This window comes from Trichechus manatus, unplaced genomic scaffold (genome assembly GCF_000243295.1).
Source record: "Trichechus manatus latirostris isolate Lorelei unplaced genomic scaffold, TriManLat1.0 scaffold00003, whole genome shotgun sequence".
Taxonomy (NCBI): Eukaryota; Metazoa; Chordata; class Mammalia; order Sirenia; family Trichechidae; genus Trichechus; species Trichechus manatus.
Window position 1 is genome coordinate 4,267,775 of NW_004443939.1, and position 17,995 is coordinate 4,285,769.

A 17,995-nucleotide genomic window follows, 5' to 3' on the forward strand; every position below is an offset into this window, starting at 1 on the left:
TATTAGCTTATTTAATCCTTACAACAACCCTACAGAGGTAGGTATTAGTTCCATTTTATAGTTATGAAACTGAAACTTGTTAGTTGCTGTCAAGTCAGCTTCAACTCATGGTGACCCCACATGTAACAGGGCAAAACACTGCCCAGTCCTGTGCCATCTTCACAATCGTTGCTATGCTCGAGTCTATTATTGTGGCCACTATGTGTTTTGAGTGCTCATCAACCCAGCACTATATCAGACAATATTCTGTTGTTACCAATAGAGTTTCCATTGGATAATTTTCAGACATGTATCACCAGGACTTTCTTTTTAGTCGGTTTTAGTCTGTAAGCTCCTGTGAAACCTGTCCACCATGAGTAACCCTGCTGGTATTTGAAATACCAATGGCATAGCTTTCAGCATCACAGCAACACACAAGCCACCACAAGTACGAAAAACTGACAGACGGGTGGTGGGACTGAGACTTACCGAAGTTAAATGTCTTCCTACTCATAGCTAGGAGATGATGCAGTTAGGAATAGAACTTAGGTCTTAGTTACGGTACTGTTTCCTGGGTATGGGAGTACAGTTAGAGAGTGGTAGCATGCTCCTTTCTCAGGCTTCCATATCTTCTCAGGTCCTTCACCAGCAGTTTTTCTCCCTTCCCTCCTCAACACTCCTAAGTCAGTCCATCATTTTGCCACCCCCATCCCCTCCCTACCCAACACCTTGACTTCAAGACTCTAGGGAGATAAATATTAGCTCCTCCACCTAGCAAGCTTGGAGAACCCAGGTGTAGTCATTCTCCTGCCCAAGGCAGGGGGCTGGCTGAGATGACCCCCTCATGGTCCTCTGGCCACCTTGCTATGGAAGTCATTGTCCTTGCCTGGGTGCTGTCGATTGCTTTTCCTTTTCTGGCAAGAACCATTCTCAGAGGCTTCTTTGACAGCACCCAGAACAACCTGGGCTGATAAGCGCCCTGCTCGGATAAGGTATTTCACTGCCTGGGCATTTTTGTGCAGCTGGCTGTGTTTGAAATCCTGCCTTTCTCTGACTTCACTTCCTGAATGTGCTGACAGGCCTCTGAGCCAAGCCAAACAGGTTCACAATGCTGTGCCTGCAGAGTATTCCCCTGTGAGTGCAGCTGGGGAAACAGAACTTTTCTCCAGCTCACGGAGAGGACCTGCCAGCCCTTATATGACCAAGAAGGAGACCCCATGAGACCTCATTGAATCTTAATGGGAAACGTTTTCATTTCAGCTAGGGTGGTGTGGGGGGGGGCGGAGTCTATGTGTGTGAGAGTGTGTGTGTGTGTGTGTGCATGAGGAGTAGGGGTTCTTGATCATTTCTTTTTAAATTAACAAATCTACAATGAAAAATTGCTAATTATTGTCTGCCTAGTATATACAGTTGCTTTACATAGGTTCCTGGGTGGTGCGAACAGTTTTGGCTCAATCGCTAACCTAAAGGTTGGCAGTTTGAACCCACCCAACAGCACCATGGAAGAGAGACCTGATGATCTGCTTCCGTAAACATTACAGCCAAGGAATCCCTATGGAGTAGTTCTATTCTGTAACACATGGGATCTCCATGAATCAGAATCAACTCTACCGCAAAGGATTTATTTTGTTTTGTTTTTTATATATGGGATCTTCTTGATAACCTTCTGAGCTAGCCATGGTTGGCCTCATTTTATAGAGGAGGGAACTGTGGATTAGCAATATTGAGAGTCTTGCTCCATGCACCACAGCTACAAGCAGCAGAGCTGAGATTTAACCCAGAGCAGCGCTTGTCTCCAAAATCAGTGTACCTCCTCTAGCTCAGAGCGCCTCAGTTCTTCGTGTGGTCAAAATGGTAGTGAGGAACAGAAGCAAAAGCTCTGGTATTGTCCTAGCTCTGTGAAACTGAGCAAGTTAGTTTTCTTCTCTGAACCTCAGTTCCCTCATGTACAAAATGGAAGGATAGTAGTGCTTGAGTGGCAAGGAGGTTGTGAGGCTCAACTGAGACATAACTTTATGTGGCAGTACAGTTCAGCAACGAGGTCACATGTGAACAGAGCAAGCTCTTTGGAGTCAGAAGAGACCCAGATTCAGCTTGGGTTTCCACCAGTCACTTATTCTATGACCTTGAACAAGGTTTGAAACGCCATTTCCTAATATGTAGACTACAACCCTAATGTCTACCTCACAAGTCCTAACACAGTGACTGCTACACAGAGGAAGCTTAATAAATGGTATCTATTATGAAAAATTATACAGGTGCCACTTTTATGATACTTATGGTAAAGCACTGTTGGTTCCTACTGAATTAGTTAGGATAGGTTAGGTAATGCTGGAGTTCCTGGGTAGTGCAAAAGGTTAACGTGTTGACTGCTAACTGAAAAGTTGGAGGTTTGAGTCCACCCAGAAGTGCCTTGGAACAAAGGCCTGGCAATCTACTTCTGAAAAATTCAGCCATTGAAAACCACATGGAACACAGTTCTACTCTGATATACATGGGGTCACCATGGCAACTGATTTGGTTAGGTAATGCTACCATAAAAAGCAACTCTCAAATCTCAGTGTCTTGAAACAACAAAGGGTTCATTCTTGCTTGTGCTATAACTGTCCATTGGAGGCAAGTTGGAAGGAGGCCTTGGATTTACATCACTATCAATTAGGGACCCCAGTTGAAAGGCACTCTATCTTTGTTCTTCCACAATTGCCAAGCCAAGAAAAAGGAACATGCTGAATCTCACTCTAGCCTTTTAGGTTTCCACCTGAATGTAATATATGTCACTGTTGCTCACACTTCATAGGCTGACACAAGTGACAGGGCCTCACTCAACTTCAAGGAGGCAGGGAAGTACAATCCTGCCTGTGCCTAGGGGAAGAATTGGAAATATTTGGTGTAGAGCACTCATGACTACTCCCTCAACCCAAAAGCCATCCTTCGTCTCTCCTTCTTTCTTGTTATCAGAGCCCTGATTTTTATTTACTTTTTAAATCTGTTTTCGGTATTCACCTTCCCATGTGCTTAGAATATGTTGGTCCTAAGGTGTAAATCATGACTGCAGGCCAGCCATGGTGGTCTCATTCCCCTTGCTGGCAATGAGTTTATGTATAGGCACGTGACCTGTTTCTGTGCAAAAAGTCTCAAGGGGAATTCTACTGGCTTGGAGGTGGTGGACTTCTAGCAAAGATTTCTATTGCTAATAAAAAGAGAAAGATGGAAATAAACCTCATGTTGGTAATTATTGTGTTCTTTCCCCTTGATGCCAGAAACCACTACAACTATCTTGAGTCCATACAAGGAGTTCCTCGACACAGTGAGAATGGGGAAAAGAAAAGATGGAAAACACCTGCACCCATAATGACGTCATTGAGCCAGTATATTAACCATCCCTGGATATTTTTATGTCCAGACTTTGTGTTTAAATTGTGTCTCTGTTACTGGCTCCTATAAACCTCCTAACTATTAGAGTGGTCAATCGTATAACAGCCACGTACTTGTCCACCTTCTCCCAAACTTTGAGATAAGGCCTTGGAGATAAGGTCAAGCAAAGTTCCCCCTCTAAGCATGAACCTAAGATGAACCAATACATCTTGCAAGAGATTAACCATTGCCAGAAACTGATGGACAGACAATCCTGAGGAGATTTGGGAAATACTCAAATTCTCTCCAGGTGGCCAGTGAATACATGTAACCAAAGAAGGCAGTAACTTAATCAATGATTTGGTAACCCAATTTCTGAAGCAATAATGAGGCAGTCATCAGGCAATTTGGGTGTGCGTACGTGTGTGAAAATATGTACAACAAAACATACACCCATTCATACACCCATTCAACAGTTTTTACATGTGCAGTTCAATGACAAAGGCTACGTACTTCACATTGTATCACCATTCTCACTATCTCCACCCATATTGCTTCACTACTGTTAACTTAGACTCTACCCTTTACAGTTCTCATTGTACTTTAGGGTTACTGTTCTCATTTTGATCTCATATAGATAATTCTTTAAAAGAGCACAATGCTTAAGACAAACATTTGTTTATTAATTAAGCTAAACCGATGTCTAGTTTAAAAATGACTTCATGGGATAATATTGGTTCAAGGTTTAGAAACTGTTTCTAGGCAATAGATTTAGGGGTTCGCCTGGTCTCAATAGATCTGGTAAGTCTGGTTTCCATGAGAATTTGAAGTCCCATTCCACATTTTTCCTCCTTTTGATCACAATCCATCTATTGGATCTTTGATCAAAATGTTTTGCAATGGTAGCCAGGCACCATCCATTTCTTCTGGTGTCATGGCAAAGGAGACAGTAGTTCATGGATACAATTAGACCTGTAGTCCCTTTCCTTCTCTGATTCCTGGGTCTCCTTCTTCCTCTGTTGCTCCATGCAAATAGAGTCCCACTGTTGTATCTCCGGGGGCACTCGCATGATTTTAAGACCCCAGCAGGCAACGTTTTTTAGGGGGTGTACACAGAGGTAGGAGCCCTGTTGGCACAGGAAGTTTGGATAGCCAGAAATTGCTAGGGATTCTCAGCACAGAGTTTGCAGCAGGGCAAGGAGAGTTCATTAGACATCACTACAGTGTGGATGAAATATCCTGGGAGATTCTCTGATTACCTTTGCTCAGATGCTGTGCACATCAAAGAACCTTCTGATAACTAATTCAGTTCCTCAGGGATCTTGACGTAGAAGTAGGGGGAATGAAGGAGAAAGAACCCAGGGACACCAGGGCATCTGGTTCCTGGAATAATATAGGAGGAGAGTATAGTTCTTCTCCTGAGGACCTAATCTTGGCCCCACCAGTTACTAGATAAGTGACCTTGAGAAACACACTTGAAACTCACTGGGAGACTCTGCTCCTGCTCCAGTGAAATGTGGCTACTAACAATGAGTATCTTCAGTGTAGTGGTGAAAATAAAATTAGATAGAAGAGGTGAAAGCACTTTGTAAAGTATAAGAATATGAACTGGTGAGTACAAATCTCATCACTTTCCCCTTTGCTCACTCAACCCTAGGCCTTTTTTTAATGCCTAGGATGCAATGAAGTCTTTTCCAACTCAGGGCCTTCCCTAAGCTGACCCTCCATCTGGAATTCTCTACCCCTGCTCTTCTGCTCTTCACCTGATGGACTGTCAGTCATCTAAGTCTTAGCTCCAATATTTCTTCAGAAAGGCCTTCTTTGTTCCCAACCCAATTTATTGTTCTCTTTTATAGTGCATAGTTCTTCTTCACTGCACTTGTCAAAATGTGTAATCATGTATTTATTTGTATGTTTCCTTGTTTAATGTTTCTCTTGTTGTTAGCTGCCTTCAAATTGGCTCCTGACTCAAGGAGACCTCATGAACTATGGAATGAAATGTGCAAACCTCCACTGACAGATGGGTGGTGGCTTCGTATGAGGTACATTGGCCTGGAATCACACCCAGGTTTCCCACATGGAAGGCGAGAATTCTATCACTGAACCACCAATGTCCCCAACATGTCTCTCTTACTAGATTATAAACTCCATAAGGCAGGCATCTGGTTGCTCTCCATTGTGTTTCTAGTGTCTGACACAAAGTAGGATTCAAAATTACTTGCCAAATAAAATGAATGTTGTATGAATGTACAGTGTTATAATTCAATTCTCCCAACATAAATAAAAACAGTGGCTTCTTTGTTTATAAATTGAGAGTTTGTATAGTTTGGGCCCGTTAGTCCCATTGAGCTTAATCAATTCTGGGTGACCTGATAAAATCAGGTTTGGGTCCTCTTTATGGGAGGCCTGGCCAAGGTGGTCGTGGGTCCCTTTCTTTGACATGTGTTTAATTGAGCATCCTGACACTGAGCAGGTGACACCTGGGCCACTTTGTAAGCCAACTTTTATTCAGGACGTCAAATTGACACAGTGGAGGGGTAAATTTGAGTACGCAACAGGTAGCACAGATGAAAAATGAACTTCCCAATACCACTCCTACAGCCCAACTTGTCACAAAGTTGCATAAGAAGAAACGTGGAATGCTGTTGCTTGGACCAAGTCATCTTCTTCCCATTTCTCCCTCAACTCGAAGACCACTTTAAATGCCACAGGCATTCTAAATTAAATGAAGAACTTCTCTCTGATATTACTCTTCTTACCCAGCCTCCTCTCCTCGGGCCCATCATCCAAACTGCTGCCAGCAAGAATCTTTCCTAATTTCAGAGCTGTCTATGTTTCTGCTCTGCTTCAAATCCTTCCATAGTTCTCTATCACCCACAGAATAACAACTAAACTCTTACCATGAAATAGATGTTCCTTCACAAAACCAAACCAAACCCACTGTTGTTGAGTCGATTCTGACTCATAGCAACCCCATAGGGTTTCCAAGGCTGTCAATCTATACGGAAGCAGACTGCCACATCCTTCTCCCTCCGAACCACTGATGATTTTGAACTGCAGACCTTTGGTTAGCAGTCGAACGTTTTAACTAGTTCCTTCACAACCTGGTCCTTATTAAACATTCCTGCATCATTTCCCTTCACTTTTCCTTTCACATCTTAATTCCCAGCCCCTCTAAGCAGCTTACAAGCCCCTAAACACACCGTGCTTTCTCATGCCTCTATGCCTTTCTTTGCACACAAGTTCCTTCCCCCACATATTTTGCCTGGGGAGTCCCACTGGAGTGGCTCAAATGTCATCTCTCTTGTAAAGTCTTTCCTGATAGTGGCTCCTCCTCTCCCCATCTGGCACCCTTTTCTTACAGCATGTATCTTATGACATTACAATAGTTTCTGCTTCATCTCTACACTCTTCCCCAACAGAATTCTTGAGAATAGGGATTGTATCTTGCTCATCAAAGAATCCCCACAGCCTAGCATAAAAAAAAAAAAAAAAAAAAAAAGCTCAGTTGCTGTTGAGTTAACTCTGACTCATGGGAACCCCATGTGTGTCAGAGTACAACTGTGCTCCACAGAGTTTTCAATGGCTGATTTTTCAGAAATAGATTGCCAGGCCGTTCTTCCAAGGCACCTTTGGGTGGACTCAAACCTTTAATCTCTCAGTTATCAGCTGAGCTCATTAACTGTTTGCATCACCCAGAAATTCCACACAGCCCAGCATAGGGGCTCAAAAGACCCAAGCCCAGGGGAATGTGCTTCTTTGGGATGTCCAAGGGAAGCCCCTACCTAGTCCAAAATTAAATAACAAGGGCTGGATTCCAGAATTAGGAAAAGATATTTTCACTTTCTAAGGCAACCCCAGCTTCTGTCCCACTTCCTCTCTTTCACGAGGTTCCACCTGACTCTTGTAGAGGTGGGTGGTAGAGGCAGGGGGCAGGGCAGACTGGAAGACAGTGTCTTTTTCCTTGGTCCATCTGATGCCCAGCTTCTCTAACAATAAAAGGAAACAGGGAATAGATGGATTAGCATGATCCTTGTCTCTGTCAAGCAAACTTTGGGTACTAACTTCTGGATCCGTGAAATACATCTAACTTTACAAAGAGGAAGTCCCCTACACCATTACTAGTGGAGTTGGTTGTTTTTAATAAAGCCACATCTGGTATTATTTTTTGTCCCTGCCTAATGATACACATATTATCCTTCCCCATCTCCTCCCTCCAAGCCTAATGTTTCAGGCAGACCAGTTTTATATAAGAAGACGCCCACTTGTATTAGTGGAGGAGGGAAGGGTTGCTTTGTATGGCTGGAAGTATGACTATGCTAACAGCTTAATTCTTTTAAGGGAACTCATTGAGAAGTAGGCTTTGGAAATTGGTGATTGGCCAGGTTTTACTTTTCTGGAAAGGGGTCTTCCACCCATCTGGAGTTGTGCACCTTGAAATGGATGAGGCACATCTCACTAGAAGAAATTAAGACCTGGAATTATTTTGGAGGAGGGTGTAGGGTCAATTGTTCATTCAGTCATCAAACATTTATTTTTATGAACAATGCCAGGTACTGTAGCAGGAGTCTGGCAATACACAGATGAGTAGGAGAGGGTTCTGGCCAGTAGACAGAGGCTCGAAAACCAAAAACCAAACCTACTGCCGTTGAGTCAATTCCAACTCATAACAACCCTACAGGACAAAGTAGAACTGCCCTTAGGGTTTCCAAGGTTGTAAATCTTTATGAGTGCAGAATGCCACATCCTTCTCCTTCGGCGTGGCTGGTGGGTTCAAACCGCAAACCTCTTGGTTAGCAGCTGAGTGCTTAACAATTGTACCACCAGGCCTCCTTATGGACGCTCAGTGGGGAATTACTGGCTCCATCTGAAGATGGAGTTAGCAAGGCTTTCCATAGAAGGTGACTCTTGTGCCAAACCTTGAAGAATGGGTAGAATTCATCAGTTGAACCAGAAGGAAAGGTATTTCAGGCAGAGGGATGAGCATAAGCAAAAGCATAGAGGGGTGAAAGGGCATGGGATTCAGATTCATGCAAAGTTATTGTCTTAGTTATCTAAGAAAATGAGAAGGATGAGTGGAAGGGGGGTAGTGAATGGGCCAAGCAGAGGGAAGAGCATGGGCAAAGCCATAAACGTTCAAGAACGCCAGTGTGGCTGGAGCCAAGAGGATGGGGCAGGAGAAGTGTGAAGTAAGGTGAAGAGGTAGAGCATGCAGGACCACACGGGCCATAAGGAATTCGGATTTTATCCTACGTGCACAAGGGAGCCATTGACATGATTTATGCAGCAGTGTGACATGATCAGATTTACATGTTAGAAGGATCACTTTAGCTGCAGGGTAGGTGACTTAGTTATCTGGTGTTGCTATAACAGAAATACCACAAGTGGATAGTTTTAACAAACAGAAATTTATTTTCTCACAGTTTAGGAGGCTTGAAGTCCGAACTCAGAGCGCCAGCTCTAGGGAAAGGCTTTCTCTCTCTGTCCGCTCTGGAAGAAAGTCCTTGTCTCTTCAGCTTCTGCTTCCTGGTTCCTTGGAAATCTCTGCGCTTGGCATCTATCTTACTCCATCTCTCCTCTGCTCACTTGTTTAATCTCTTTTATATCTCAAAAGAGACTGATTCAAAATACACCCTACACTAATCCTGACTTATTAACATAACAAAGACAACCCATTCCCAAACGGGATTATAAACACAGGCATAGAGGTTAGGATACACAACATGTATTTTTGGGGAACACAATTCCATCCATAACAGCGATGCTTCTGATGGTGGGTGTGGAGCCATTCAATTCAGAGCTTATTAACTTTTTTTGAGTCATGAAACTCTGTGAGAAAGAAATAAAAGCTAATGATCTCTATTCCCAAGAAAGTTCACACACTCACACACACATGTATGCACACACACAGTTCTGTAGACAATTTCATTGAGTTTACGAACCCTCTGCCACAGAGCATTAAGAATCCTTGATCGAATTATTTGTTATATATCTTTATAGTAAGAGAAATTAAGAATTAATGGTTTTATGTGCCACTGGCTTCATCCTCTCCAATTATTAGTGTTACCCAAAGAATAACTCATTCAATGCTCATAATAAAATTAATCTTTGAGTATAAGTAATCCACTGATTTTCTGTCTCCAAAGTTTATAAGTCATTGGTTAATTTCTTCTACCACAGTTATCTTTTTTCCTACTCCTTTATGACACATGGTTAAGAGCTCGGCTGCTAACCAAAAGATCAGCAGTTCAGATCCACCAACAGCAACTTGGAAACCCTATGGGGCAGTTCTACTCTGTCCTATAGGGTTGCTATGAGTCAGAATCAACTGGAAGGCAATGAGGTTTTGCTGTTGTTGTTGTTAGAATGGTTAAAATTTCAGGGATATGCATTTAAGAATGTTTGTTGAAATAACCAAATGTGGGAAAAGCCTGAGTTTCAGAGTTTTTTTTTTTAAAAAAACCACTGGAGTCTAAAGCAAGCTGGGGAGTGGTGTGGCTTTTCTGTACTGCAGTGCTGTCTGGGCTTAGTCTACCTTTGCAGGTAATTAATTCCCCAGCCTGCTTATTTTTTCTAGTTGGCTCTTGTTTAGCTTGCACAGAGCCCCACCCCAAAGTGCTTTACTGTCCCTCTGCTAACTATTCCTACATATGGTCAAAATCAACTCACCTTCCGGGTTGCTGACATCAGCAAATGCGCTGTTTAGCAAACTCGGCTCTGCTCCCAGTAAACCTTTGTGAAAGAAGTGTTATTACAATGGAGTATACCTGATAGCTAACAACACTGTCCAGTCTCCTCGACACCTAGATATACTCCTAAGGAGAAACTCTTTGTCTATTAGGATTTGCAGCCACAGGCAGAGATATTAGTGCTTCTAGACCTGTTAGATACTAGAGCACTGCTAACGAGCAAACAGCCCTGCCTCAATTAGTGGTTTGTGAAATATTCCTGGATATCAAATTGCTTTTGCTGCTTGATTATCACACTGGCTCTTGGGGTGAAAAGCAACCAAGCAAAAATTGTTCCCTTGTTGAGTACTGCCTTGTTGATCTCCTAAGTTATATCTGTAGACAGAATTCAAGTTTGCCATTTCCCCAGAGCTGAGGTTTGACTTACACATGTAATCATTGTGTTGCTGTTCATATTTTCTCTTGCTAATCCTTTCCATAGCATCTAGATTAACATCTTTTGAGACAGATTCCATAATAATGATTTCAACATCCTTGATTATTTCAGAAACAAATTAAGAACTATAAAGGATCCAAAATGGTAAACTGCTATACTAGTATTTTCCCTAGGCATAGGCGTTTATTTCAGGGAGAGAGACAGATTAGATTTCCTTCTGTAGATTTATGGTTTAAAGAACTAATGAAATTGGGAGAATGTTTCATTCAGATAAACTGCGATTGTAACTTCTGGTCTGACTTCCTAAATTCTTTGCTTCTTAATTACTGAGTAACTTCAGATTGCCATAATGTTAACCCCAGCAACTGAAAAGCTTCAGTATATAGCTTGGGAAGAAAAAAGTAGTAAAGTGAAAGGAAATCAAGATGTTATTGGTATTTGAATATATTTATTGTGACAAGAATGCTGTTATAAATATTCATAAGCAAAGACCATCTTTTTTTTTTTGTCTAGGAATTGTTAAAGATTCCAAATTGGAAGGATACGTCTTTTGTAAAATCTACCAGTTCCTGCTTTGAGAAGAAGCATCTATTATTAAATTTCTATTAACATTATAAATGGTCACAGCACATGCCACTTGACACAATCCCAAACTTTGACTTCCCAGTGGGCCGTCCCACTCCACCATAACCTCCATCTGCCCAGCCCCTAGAAACACGTTACCACTTGGTAAGCAATTTCATATAGATAGTTGGCGGAGGGACGAGTATAACTTGATGATAGCATCAGCTACATTAATTTCTAACGTCCAGCAGAGAATAGTTTTTACTGCTTGGTAGTAAGCATCGAGAGTGATTTTAATTGACACTCTTAACTCTTTCAACTCCACTTAGTTAATCTATAGACAATGCAGAAAAGAGGTTGGTGGGGAGTACTTTTTCAATATTTTATTGTATTTTCTTAAATATCCTTTCTGGAATTTTCAGAAACAAAACATAAAAAAATTATATACTTTATTACAAATGGTAAACTCAGAGTGCTCCAAATCTCTTATTTACAAACAACACTGGGCAGGACACCCAAGCAAACAAACATGAAATAACTTACAAAGGCATGAAGCTGTTTATTGACAGTAATCAGCCTTCATCAAATTAAAAAATATATATATGTACATACACAGTTAACGAAGGCAGGCCAGAAGGAGTTCATCTGTAGGCTCAGCTTCCCTCTCACAAATCTCCCTCCCACCTCCCCACCCCACCCACCCACCCCCCTTTGTGTTCTTAAGGAGTACTACAGAAGCAATCTACAGTCTCTATTGCAGTTTGTAACCCCTCCCCCTCCCCCCTTTTAATACTGAATGAGATCGAATGTTAGGTCCATGCAGTTCTTGGTCAATGTTAAAGAAAAGTCTAACGTTCCGTTCGCGCGGGGACAGCCCATCCGTAAAGCGGGGCAGCCCGCAGGCTGTCACTCCCTGGCTCCACGCCAAGGGAGGGCGCGCCAAGTCCTTCCCACTCGTGCACTCTGGGGGCGCCGTCAGGACGCAACCCAGTCCAACTTGGATACCCTTGGCTTTAGTCCTCGGACACTTCTTTTTTCACTCTCTCACAACTTGTCAAGTTCTCAAGTCTGTCTCTGTGTTGTCTCCGTTTCCCCTCAACCCCCGGCAGTCTCTCTTCAAAACGTTTGCAACTGCTGCGTTAGCATGAGTTGGCACCCACTATTAACGTGGTTCATGACTTTCTGTTTAAGCTGTGCCACCTGTTCCCTGAGCATGTTGGCCGTGGACGCCAGCTCCGAGTTCTGCGCTTTCAAAGTTTTCACTTTTTCCTCCAGCCGGGCGATCCTCTCCAGCTTCCTTTTCCGGCACTTGGAGGCAGCGATGCGGTTCCTCATGCGCTTCCTCTCCGCCTTGATCCGCTCCTGTGACTCCATGTCAATGGGGGACAGGGGCGGCGTCTCCCCGGGCATCTCGGGGACCGTCTGCGGCTCCTCCTTCAGGGCCTGGAGCCGAGGGTGCTGCACGGCGATCTGCTGGGGCAGGTGATGTGGCGGCTGCGGCTGCTGCTGGGGCTGCGCGGGAAAGGCCAGGCCGCCGGCGCCATAGGAGGGCGCCCCGCCGCCGCTGCTCAACGCGCCAGGGTTGAAGTTGCTGAGGTTGGCGTAGACCGGAGGCTCGCTGTGTAGGCTGGCGCTGAAGCCGCCGCTGCCGCCCGCCACGGAAGCCACAGCCGGGGCCACCATGCCCGCCCCGCTGACCGGCTGCGCCGCGGACGTGACGCTGGGCAACGTGTTCTGGCTGTGTAGTTCAGCCAGGGCGCGCACGAAACCCTCAGCGAAGCCCTCCTGTTCGTCTGTCACGTTCTTGGGGCACAGGAACTGGGTGGGGGTCGGCGTGGTGGTGATGTGCCCGTTGCTGGACTGGATTATCAGGCGCTCCAGCTCGGGCGACGCCAGCTTGAGCAGCCCCACGTCGGGCGAGGTGAGGAGGTCCGAGTTCTTGGCGCGGAGGTGCGGCTTCAAGCTGCCCACCGGGTCGGCCAGGTTCAGGGTCATGCTCTGCTTCAGGATCTTGGGGTTACTGTAGCCGTAGGCGCCACTCTCGGACTGGAGGAAGGAGACGTTGAGGGCATCGTCATAGAAGGTCGTTTCCATCTTTGCAGTCATAGAAGAGTCCGTCACTTCACGTGGGGTTAGTTTGGGCTGCGCGCAGAAGTTTCGGGGCCGCAACAGCGCGTTGGCAACCGAGGGACACCCGCGCCTCCCGCGGCCTTTGGCAAGGAAAGTTTCTCTAAGAGCGCGCGCACCCGCTGGCTGTCCTCCCCCCGGCGCCCTCCCCACCAGCTCGTTCCAGGGAACGCAGGGTTAAGATGCCTCCGGCACCCTTCCTTGTCCGCTCGCGCGCGTTGCCCCTCTTTGAAAAAGTCGCGGTCACTCACTGAGCGCTCGGCGGGCGCAGCGGTTCCTCGGTCGAACTCGCTTCCCGGGGACAGCGACTCTCCAGGCGGCGCCACTTAGTGCAGACCCGGCAGTGGCGGGCCGGCGGCGGATAGCGGCCGCCCCGACTCCGACGACTCTCCCCTCCTCCGCTGCTAGGGGAGGGGGCGCCTGGCAGCCGCAGCTCGCGCTTGCCCAAATTCAGCAACCGGTGTGAGCGAACCTGGACGCGCGTCCCTCCTTTCCTCTCCCGCCGCCTTCTTTACCGCCGCCGCGGTAGCTTAAGGAAGAGGAAAGGTTTGCAAACGTTCGCTTCGAGACCCAGGGGCCACTTGTCCCCTCTCCTCTCGGCTGGGAAAGTTCTTTGCCGTTGCAGCCGCTCGCTGGACTTCCCCTGGCTGGCGGGCAGTCACTGCTCTCCGCGGCTGTCAGCGCCCGGGCAGCGGGGCTCTCCTCCCGGGGGCAACTGGAGAAGAGGCTGTCCGGGCCCTCCCCAAAACACCAGCCCGGAAGCCACAGGCGCTAGCTCTGGGCAGTTGGTGAGAAAATAGAAAAGAAAATAAGATTTGCAGTTCAGACTCTATTGCCTTACTGACTGACTGAGTCTGTCTGTCTGAGTCCGCGCGCCTCCACGCCCGCCTCGCTGCTTCAGCCACACTCAGTGCAACTCTGAGCCCTTAACCAGCCCGCAGCTCAACACTTATCTGCTACCAGTCAACCCCTAAAAATAGCCCATGATGTCACCCCGAGGCCTTCCCATTGGCTCGTGTCGCTCTCAGGGGGGCGGGCCCGCCCGTCGCCATGGAGACCCCACCCTAGAAGATTCTTCTCCGGGCCCGCGGAGGCTCACGGGATGAGGTAATGCTCCGCTGCCCTCCTACAGTTGGGCCCTTCTTTCTCCTCCTCTCCCCCTCCCCCTCCCGCGCGACTCTCGCCCCTCTCCCGGTTCCGCTCCCCGGCCAGTCTTTCCCGGCCCGCCCGGTGCATTGTGGGCTGACGTCTTGGGGTTTGACTGTCTAGTGACGGCGGCTGCCCCGAGCTGGAGGACTCTCCCAGCCTCTGACGGAGGCGGGCTCAAGTTCAGAGCTGGGGACCGAGATACAGGGGATGCGGGGACCTGGAAGTCTAGGGGACTGGGCCAGTTGTCTGGGGCTGACCGCGTTGCGTAGTGCGTGGTACTTCCCCTCTTGGGAGGCGCGAAGTCGTCCGTGGGCATTTCGCCTCGCGGGGCTAGGAGGCTAAGAGCCCGCGTCTTTGACCCCCCCGCACTTCCGGGGGGCGGGAGCACTGCCCTTAAGGTGGCTCTGTTTAGTCCCTCGTGGAGGCGAGTGAAAGTGGGCTTAAGTTTAGGGTCGGTCGCACGGGAGTTGACCCCCCACGTTGAGAACGCTCCAAAGTTTGTCTACTTCAAGTTCATGAGCGACTGTCCTGTCCGCTCTCTGGCTGCGCCCAGAACCGAGTGGCTTGCATTGCTTGAAAGTTGGCGCTCCGCTAAGTCCCGCTGCACCTCACGTCACCCTCCGGGGACCAAGGGGGAGAGGGTTGCAGGAGTTTACAGCTTTGCCTCGCAGGTGAGGTTTTTATAGGGGGAGAAATAAGGCGGTAACTCAGCGTCCGGTTGGGAATAAGCGTTTAGGGAATTCGAAATTCTGGGAACCCGGGTGATCTTCTACCGCACACCCCACCTCACACGCACCACACACACACACCCCGCTCTGATTTGCTTCGGGGAAAGTAAATGTCGAAAGCGGCAGAGACTCGGCAAAAGTCACGCAGCGACTCCGGTGTAGAAGAACGAGGACTTAAAAATCTCTCGACTCCCTGCTGGGTAGTGGCTCATATCTTGTGCAGCCTCTAGGAAGCGCTAGACACATATAAGTGGTTCCTTTCTGTGGTTGTTATTTTATCCGCCCCGCCCCCTCCCTCCTCCCCACTTCAGGGGCAAAATGTATGGTGGAAAGAATGCTGAAGTCGGGAATCGTGCTTTCTCTTGTGGCCCCGCGCTGCCACAGTGTGAAGTGAGCGATCACTGAACTTCTCTGTGCTTCACGTCCCTCATCTGCAAGTGAGCTGGTGAGATATACCTCACTGGGCTGCAGGAGTTGGTGTAGCTTCATGCCTCCCTGGCTAGGGAGGTGGTCGCCAAACACCCCTTCCCCGACCTTCTTCTGAGTTTCCCAAACCTTGTAGAGGAGGATGGAATGCCAGGATATAAGAGTGTGATTTGGCCAGACAAGATCTGCTTTCCAATGAGGAACACTGAGGGGAGAAGGTCAGTGAGGGAGGATAGGGTTAGAAGACAACTCTTTCCCAGGCCTTCTCTCTAGGTCTGGGGTTTGAAGTTGGACCTGCACAGTTTAAGTTCCTAGGTTTTTATTCTGGCTTTTCTGCCTCTGAACTTGGGGGAATTCAGTCTTGGGTTCATAACCCCCAGTCTTAAGGTATTTGTGGCTTTGAAAGTTCAGAATCAACAGCAAAGCAGCAGCTGGTGTCAGTGGAAAATCCGCCAACTTTTTTTAACTTGAGGCACTCACCTCTCATTCATTCATACAGCAGAGGATAACTGAGTGGCTACTGTGAGCCAGGCACTAAGCTGTGACAAAATGTGAGCAGGCAGGAGGGGTAGGGATGCAATGATGGCAAGATCCAGTTCCTTCCCTCAAGGAGGGAACATTCTCCTGTATACTGTTGCCCTGAATTATTTTGTTATAATCAGGGAGCTGGTATTCTTAATTTTTATTATCACAATAATAAAAATATTTTTCATGTATTGAATGCCTACAATTTGCCATTCTCCTAAGCAATTTAAATATGCTGTTTTCTCCCCACAGCCATCTTGAGACACAAATGTTATTATCATCTGTATTTAACATATGAGGAAATAGGCCCAGAGAGTTCAAGTATCTTACTCAGATCACACAGGCAGCTGGAAATTGACTTCAGGTCTGTATTACATTTCCTTATTGTATCTTCTTGGCTTTGATAAACTTCCTTGTGAAGTATTAGTTGTCTGCAGAGGGAATGGAGCTTGTGGGAGAGGGAAAATTGTCTTGCCTGATCCTCTGATTGTGACTCCTTTCAGAGCTCCCATATTTAGACTTGGGACTTTAGATAAATATATGTCTTTTGCCTAAGGGTTCTGTGTGTTCCTCTCTGCCTTATGTGATATGGTAGGCTGATTTTCTCCTTCTGTTGAGAAATGGCATATTTCATCCCCCGAAATAACAAATCTGTTCACGATAACGCCCCTGCTTGGAAGCCTTCATTGGCTTCCCCTTACTACAGAAGAAGGAGCCCTGGTGGCTCAGTTGTTACGCTCTCGGCTGCTAACTGAAAGGTCAGCAGTTTGCACCCACCAGCCACTCTGCGCAAGAAAGATGTGGCAGTCCGCTTCCATAAAGATTTACAGCCTTGGAAACCCTATGGGGCAGTTCTGTTCTGTCCTACAGGGTCACTATGAGTTGGAATCAACTTGATGGCAGTGGGTTTGGTTTTTTGGATTTTACTACAGGAGAGAATTCAGACTCCTTTGCCTAGGAGAAGGGGCCTTTTACAGTCTAGCTCCTGCTCTCTCCAGCCTCACATCTCACTCCCAGTGTCAACCAGGAAAGGCTGGGTTTATGCTGCCATTAGAAGCCCCAACATCTCAGTGGCTTTCATTGGGTTACAGTGAAAGTTTATTTTTTGCTCATGCTACTTGTCCATTGTGGGTCTGCAGGGGAGCTCTGCTCACCGTAGTCACTCAAAAGACTCAGACTGAAGGAGGCTTCTTCTTGACACATGCTTCTCACAATTATTTTGGTTGGGGATAGAGAACGTGGCAACTCATATACTACCTCTCAGTACATCCACCTGGAGGTGACACCTATCACTTCTGTTCATATATTATTGGCCAAAGCAAGGCACATGGCCGTGTTGTTGTTGTTGTTAGGTATTGATTTTGGATCCAAGTAAAATGAAATCCTTGATGACTTCAGTCTTTTCTCTATTTATCATGATGTTGGCTATGCCTAACTTCATATCTGGGTAATGCTGCCAAGTGTTTTGAAAGGAGAGAGCCAGGAATATTTGGGGGAACAACACTAGACTCTAACAGTCTTCTTTTCTGTTCACCAAATGTTTGGCTCACTCTCCTACCACAGGCAAAAATCCCTTATTCTTTCCTCAAGGAAGACTGTCATGGATTGAATGGTGTCCCCCAAAAATATGTGTCAACTTGGCTAGGCCATGATTCCCAGTATTATGTGGTTGTCCTCCATTTTGTGATCTGATGTAATTGTCCTATGTGTTATAAATCCTAGCCTCTATGCCTGTGGTTATGGTCCCATTTGGGAGTGAGCTGTCCGTTATGTTAATGAGGCAGGATTAGGTTCATGTTAATGAGGATTAGGGTGGGACTCAACACCCTCACTCAGGTCACAGCCCTGATCCAATATGAGGGGAGTTTCCCTGGGGTGTGGCCTGGATCACCTTTTATTTTACAAGAGATAAAAGGAGAGAGAAGCGAGCCAGCGGAGAGAGAGGGACTTCCCACCACCAAGAAAGAAAGGTTGGGAGCAGAGCACGTCCTTTGCAGCCGGGGTCCCTGCATTGAGAA

At 46.5% G+C, this 17,995-nt stretch overlaps 1 protein-coding gene across 1 annotated transcript; it reads right to left on the minus strand.

The window, feature by feature from the left end:
- Positions 1-10,889: 10,889 nt before the first annotated feature.
- JUN (Jun proto-oncogene, AP-1 transcription factor subunit) lies at positions 10,890-14,204 on the minus strand. The gene has a single exon (XM_004368990.3). The coding sequence runs from the start codon at positions 13,126-13,128 to the stop codon at positions 12,139-12,141; it is 990 nt and encodes a 329-aa protein (XP_004369047.1). The 5' UTR covers positions 13,129-14,204; the 3' UTR covers positions 10,890-12,138.
- Positions 14,205-17,995: the final 3,791 nt, after the last annotated feature.

What these genes read in the sequence shown, in the direction of transcription:
- JUN (XM_004368990.3), bottom strand. Translation starts at nt 13,128, where the DNA reads ATGACTGCAAAGATGGAAACGACCTTCTATGACGATGCCCTCAACGTC.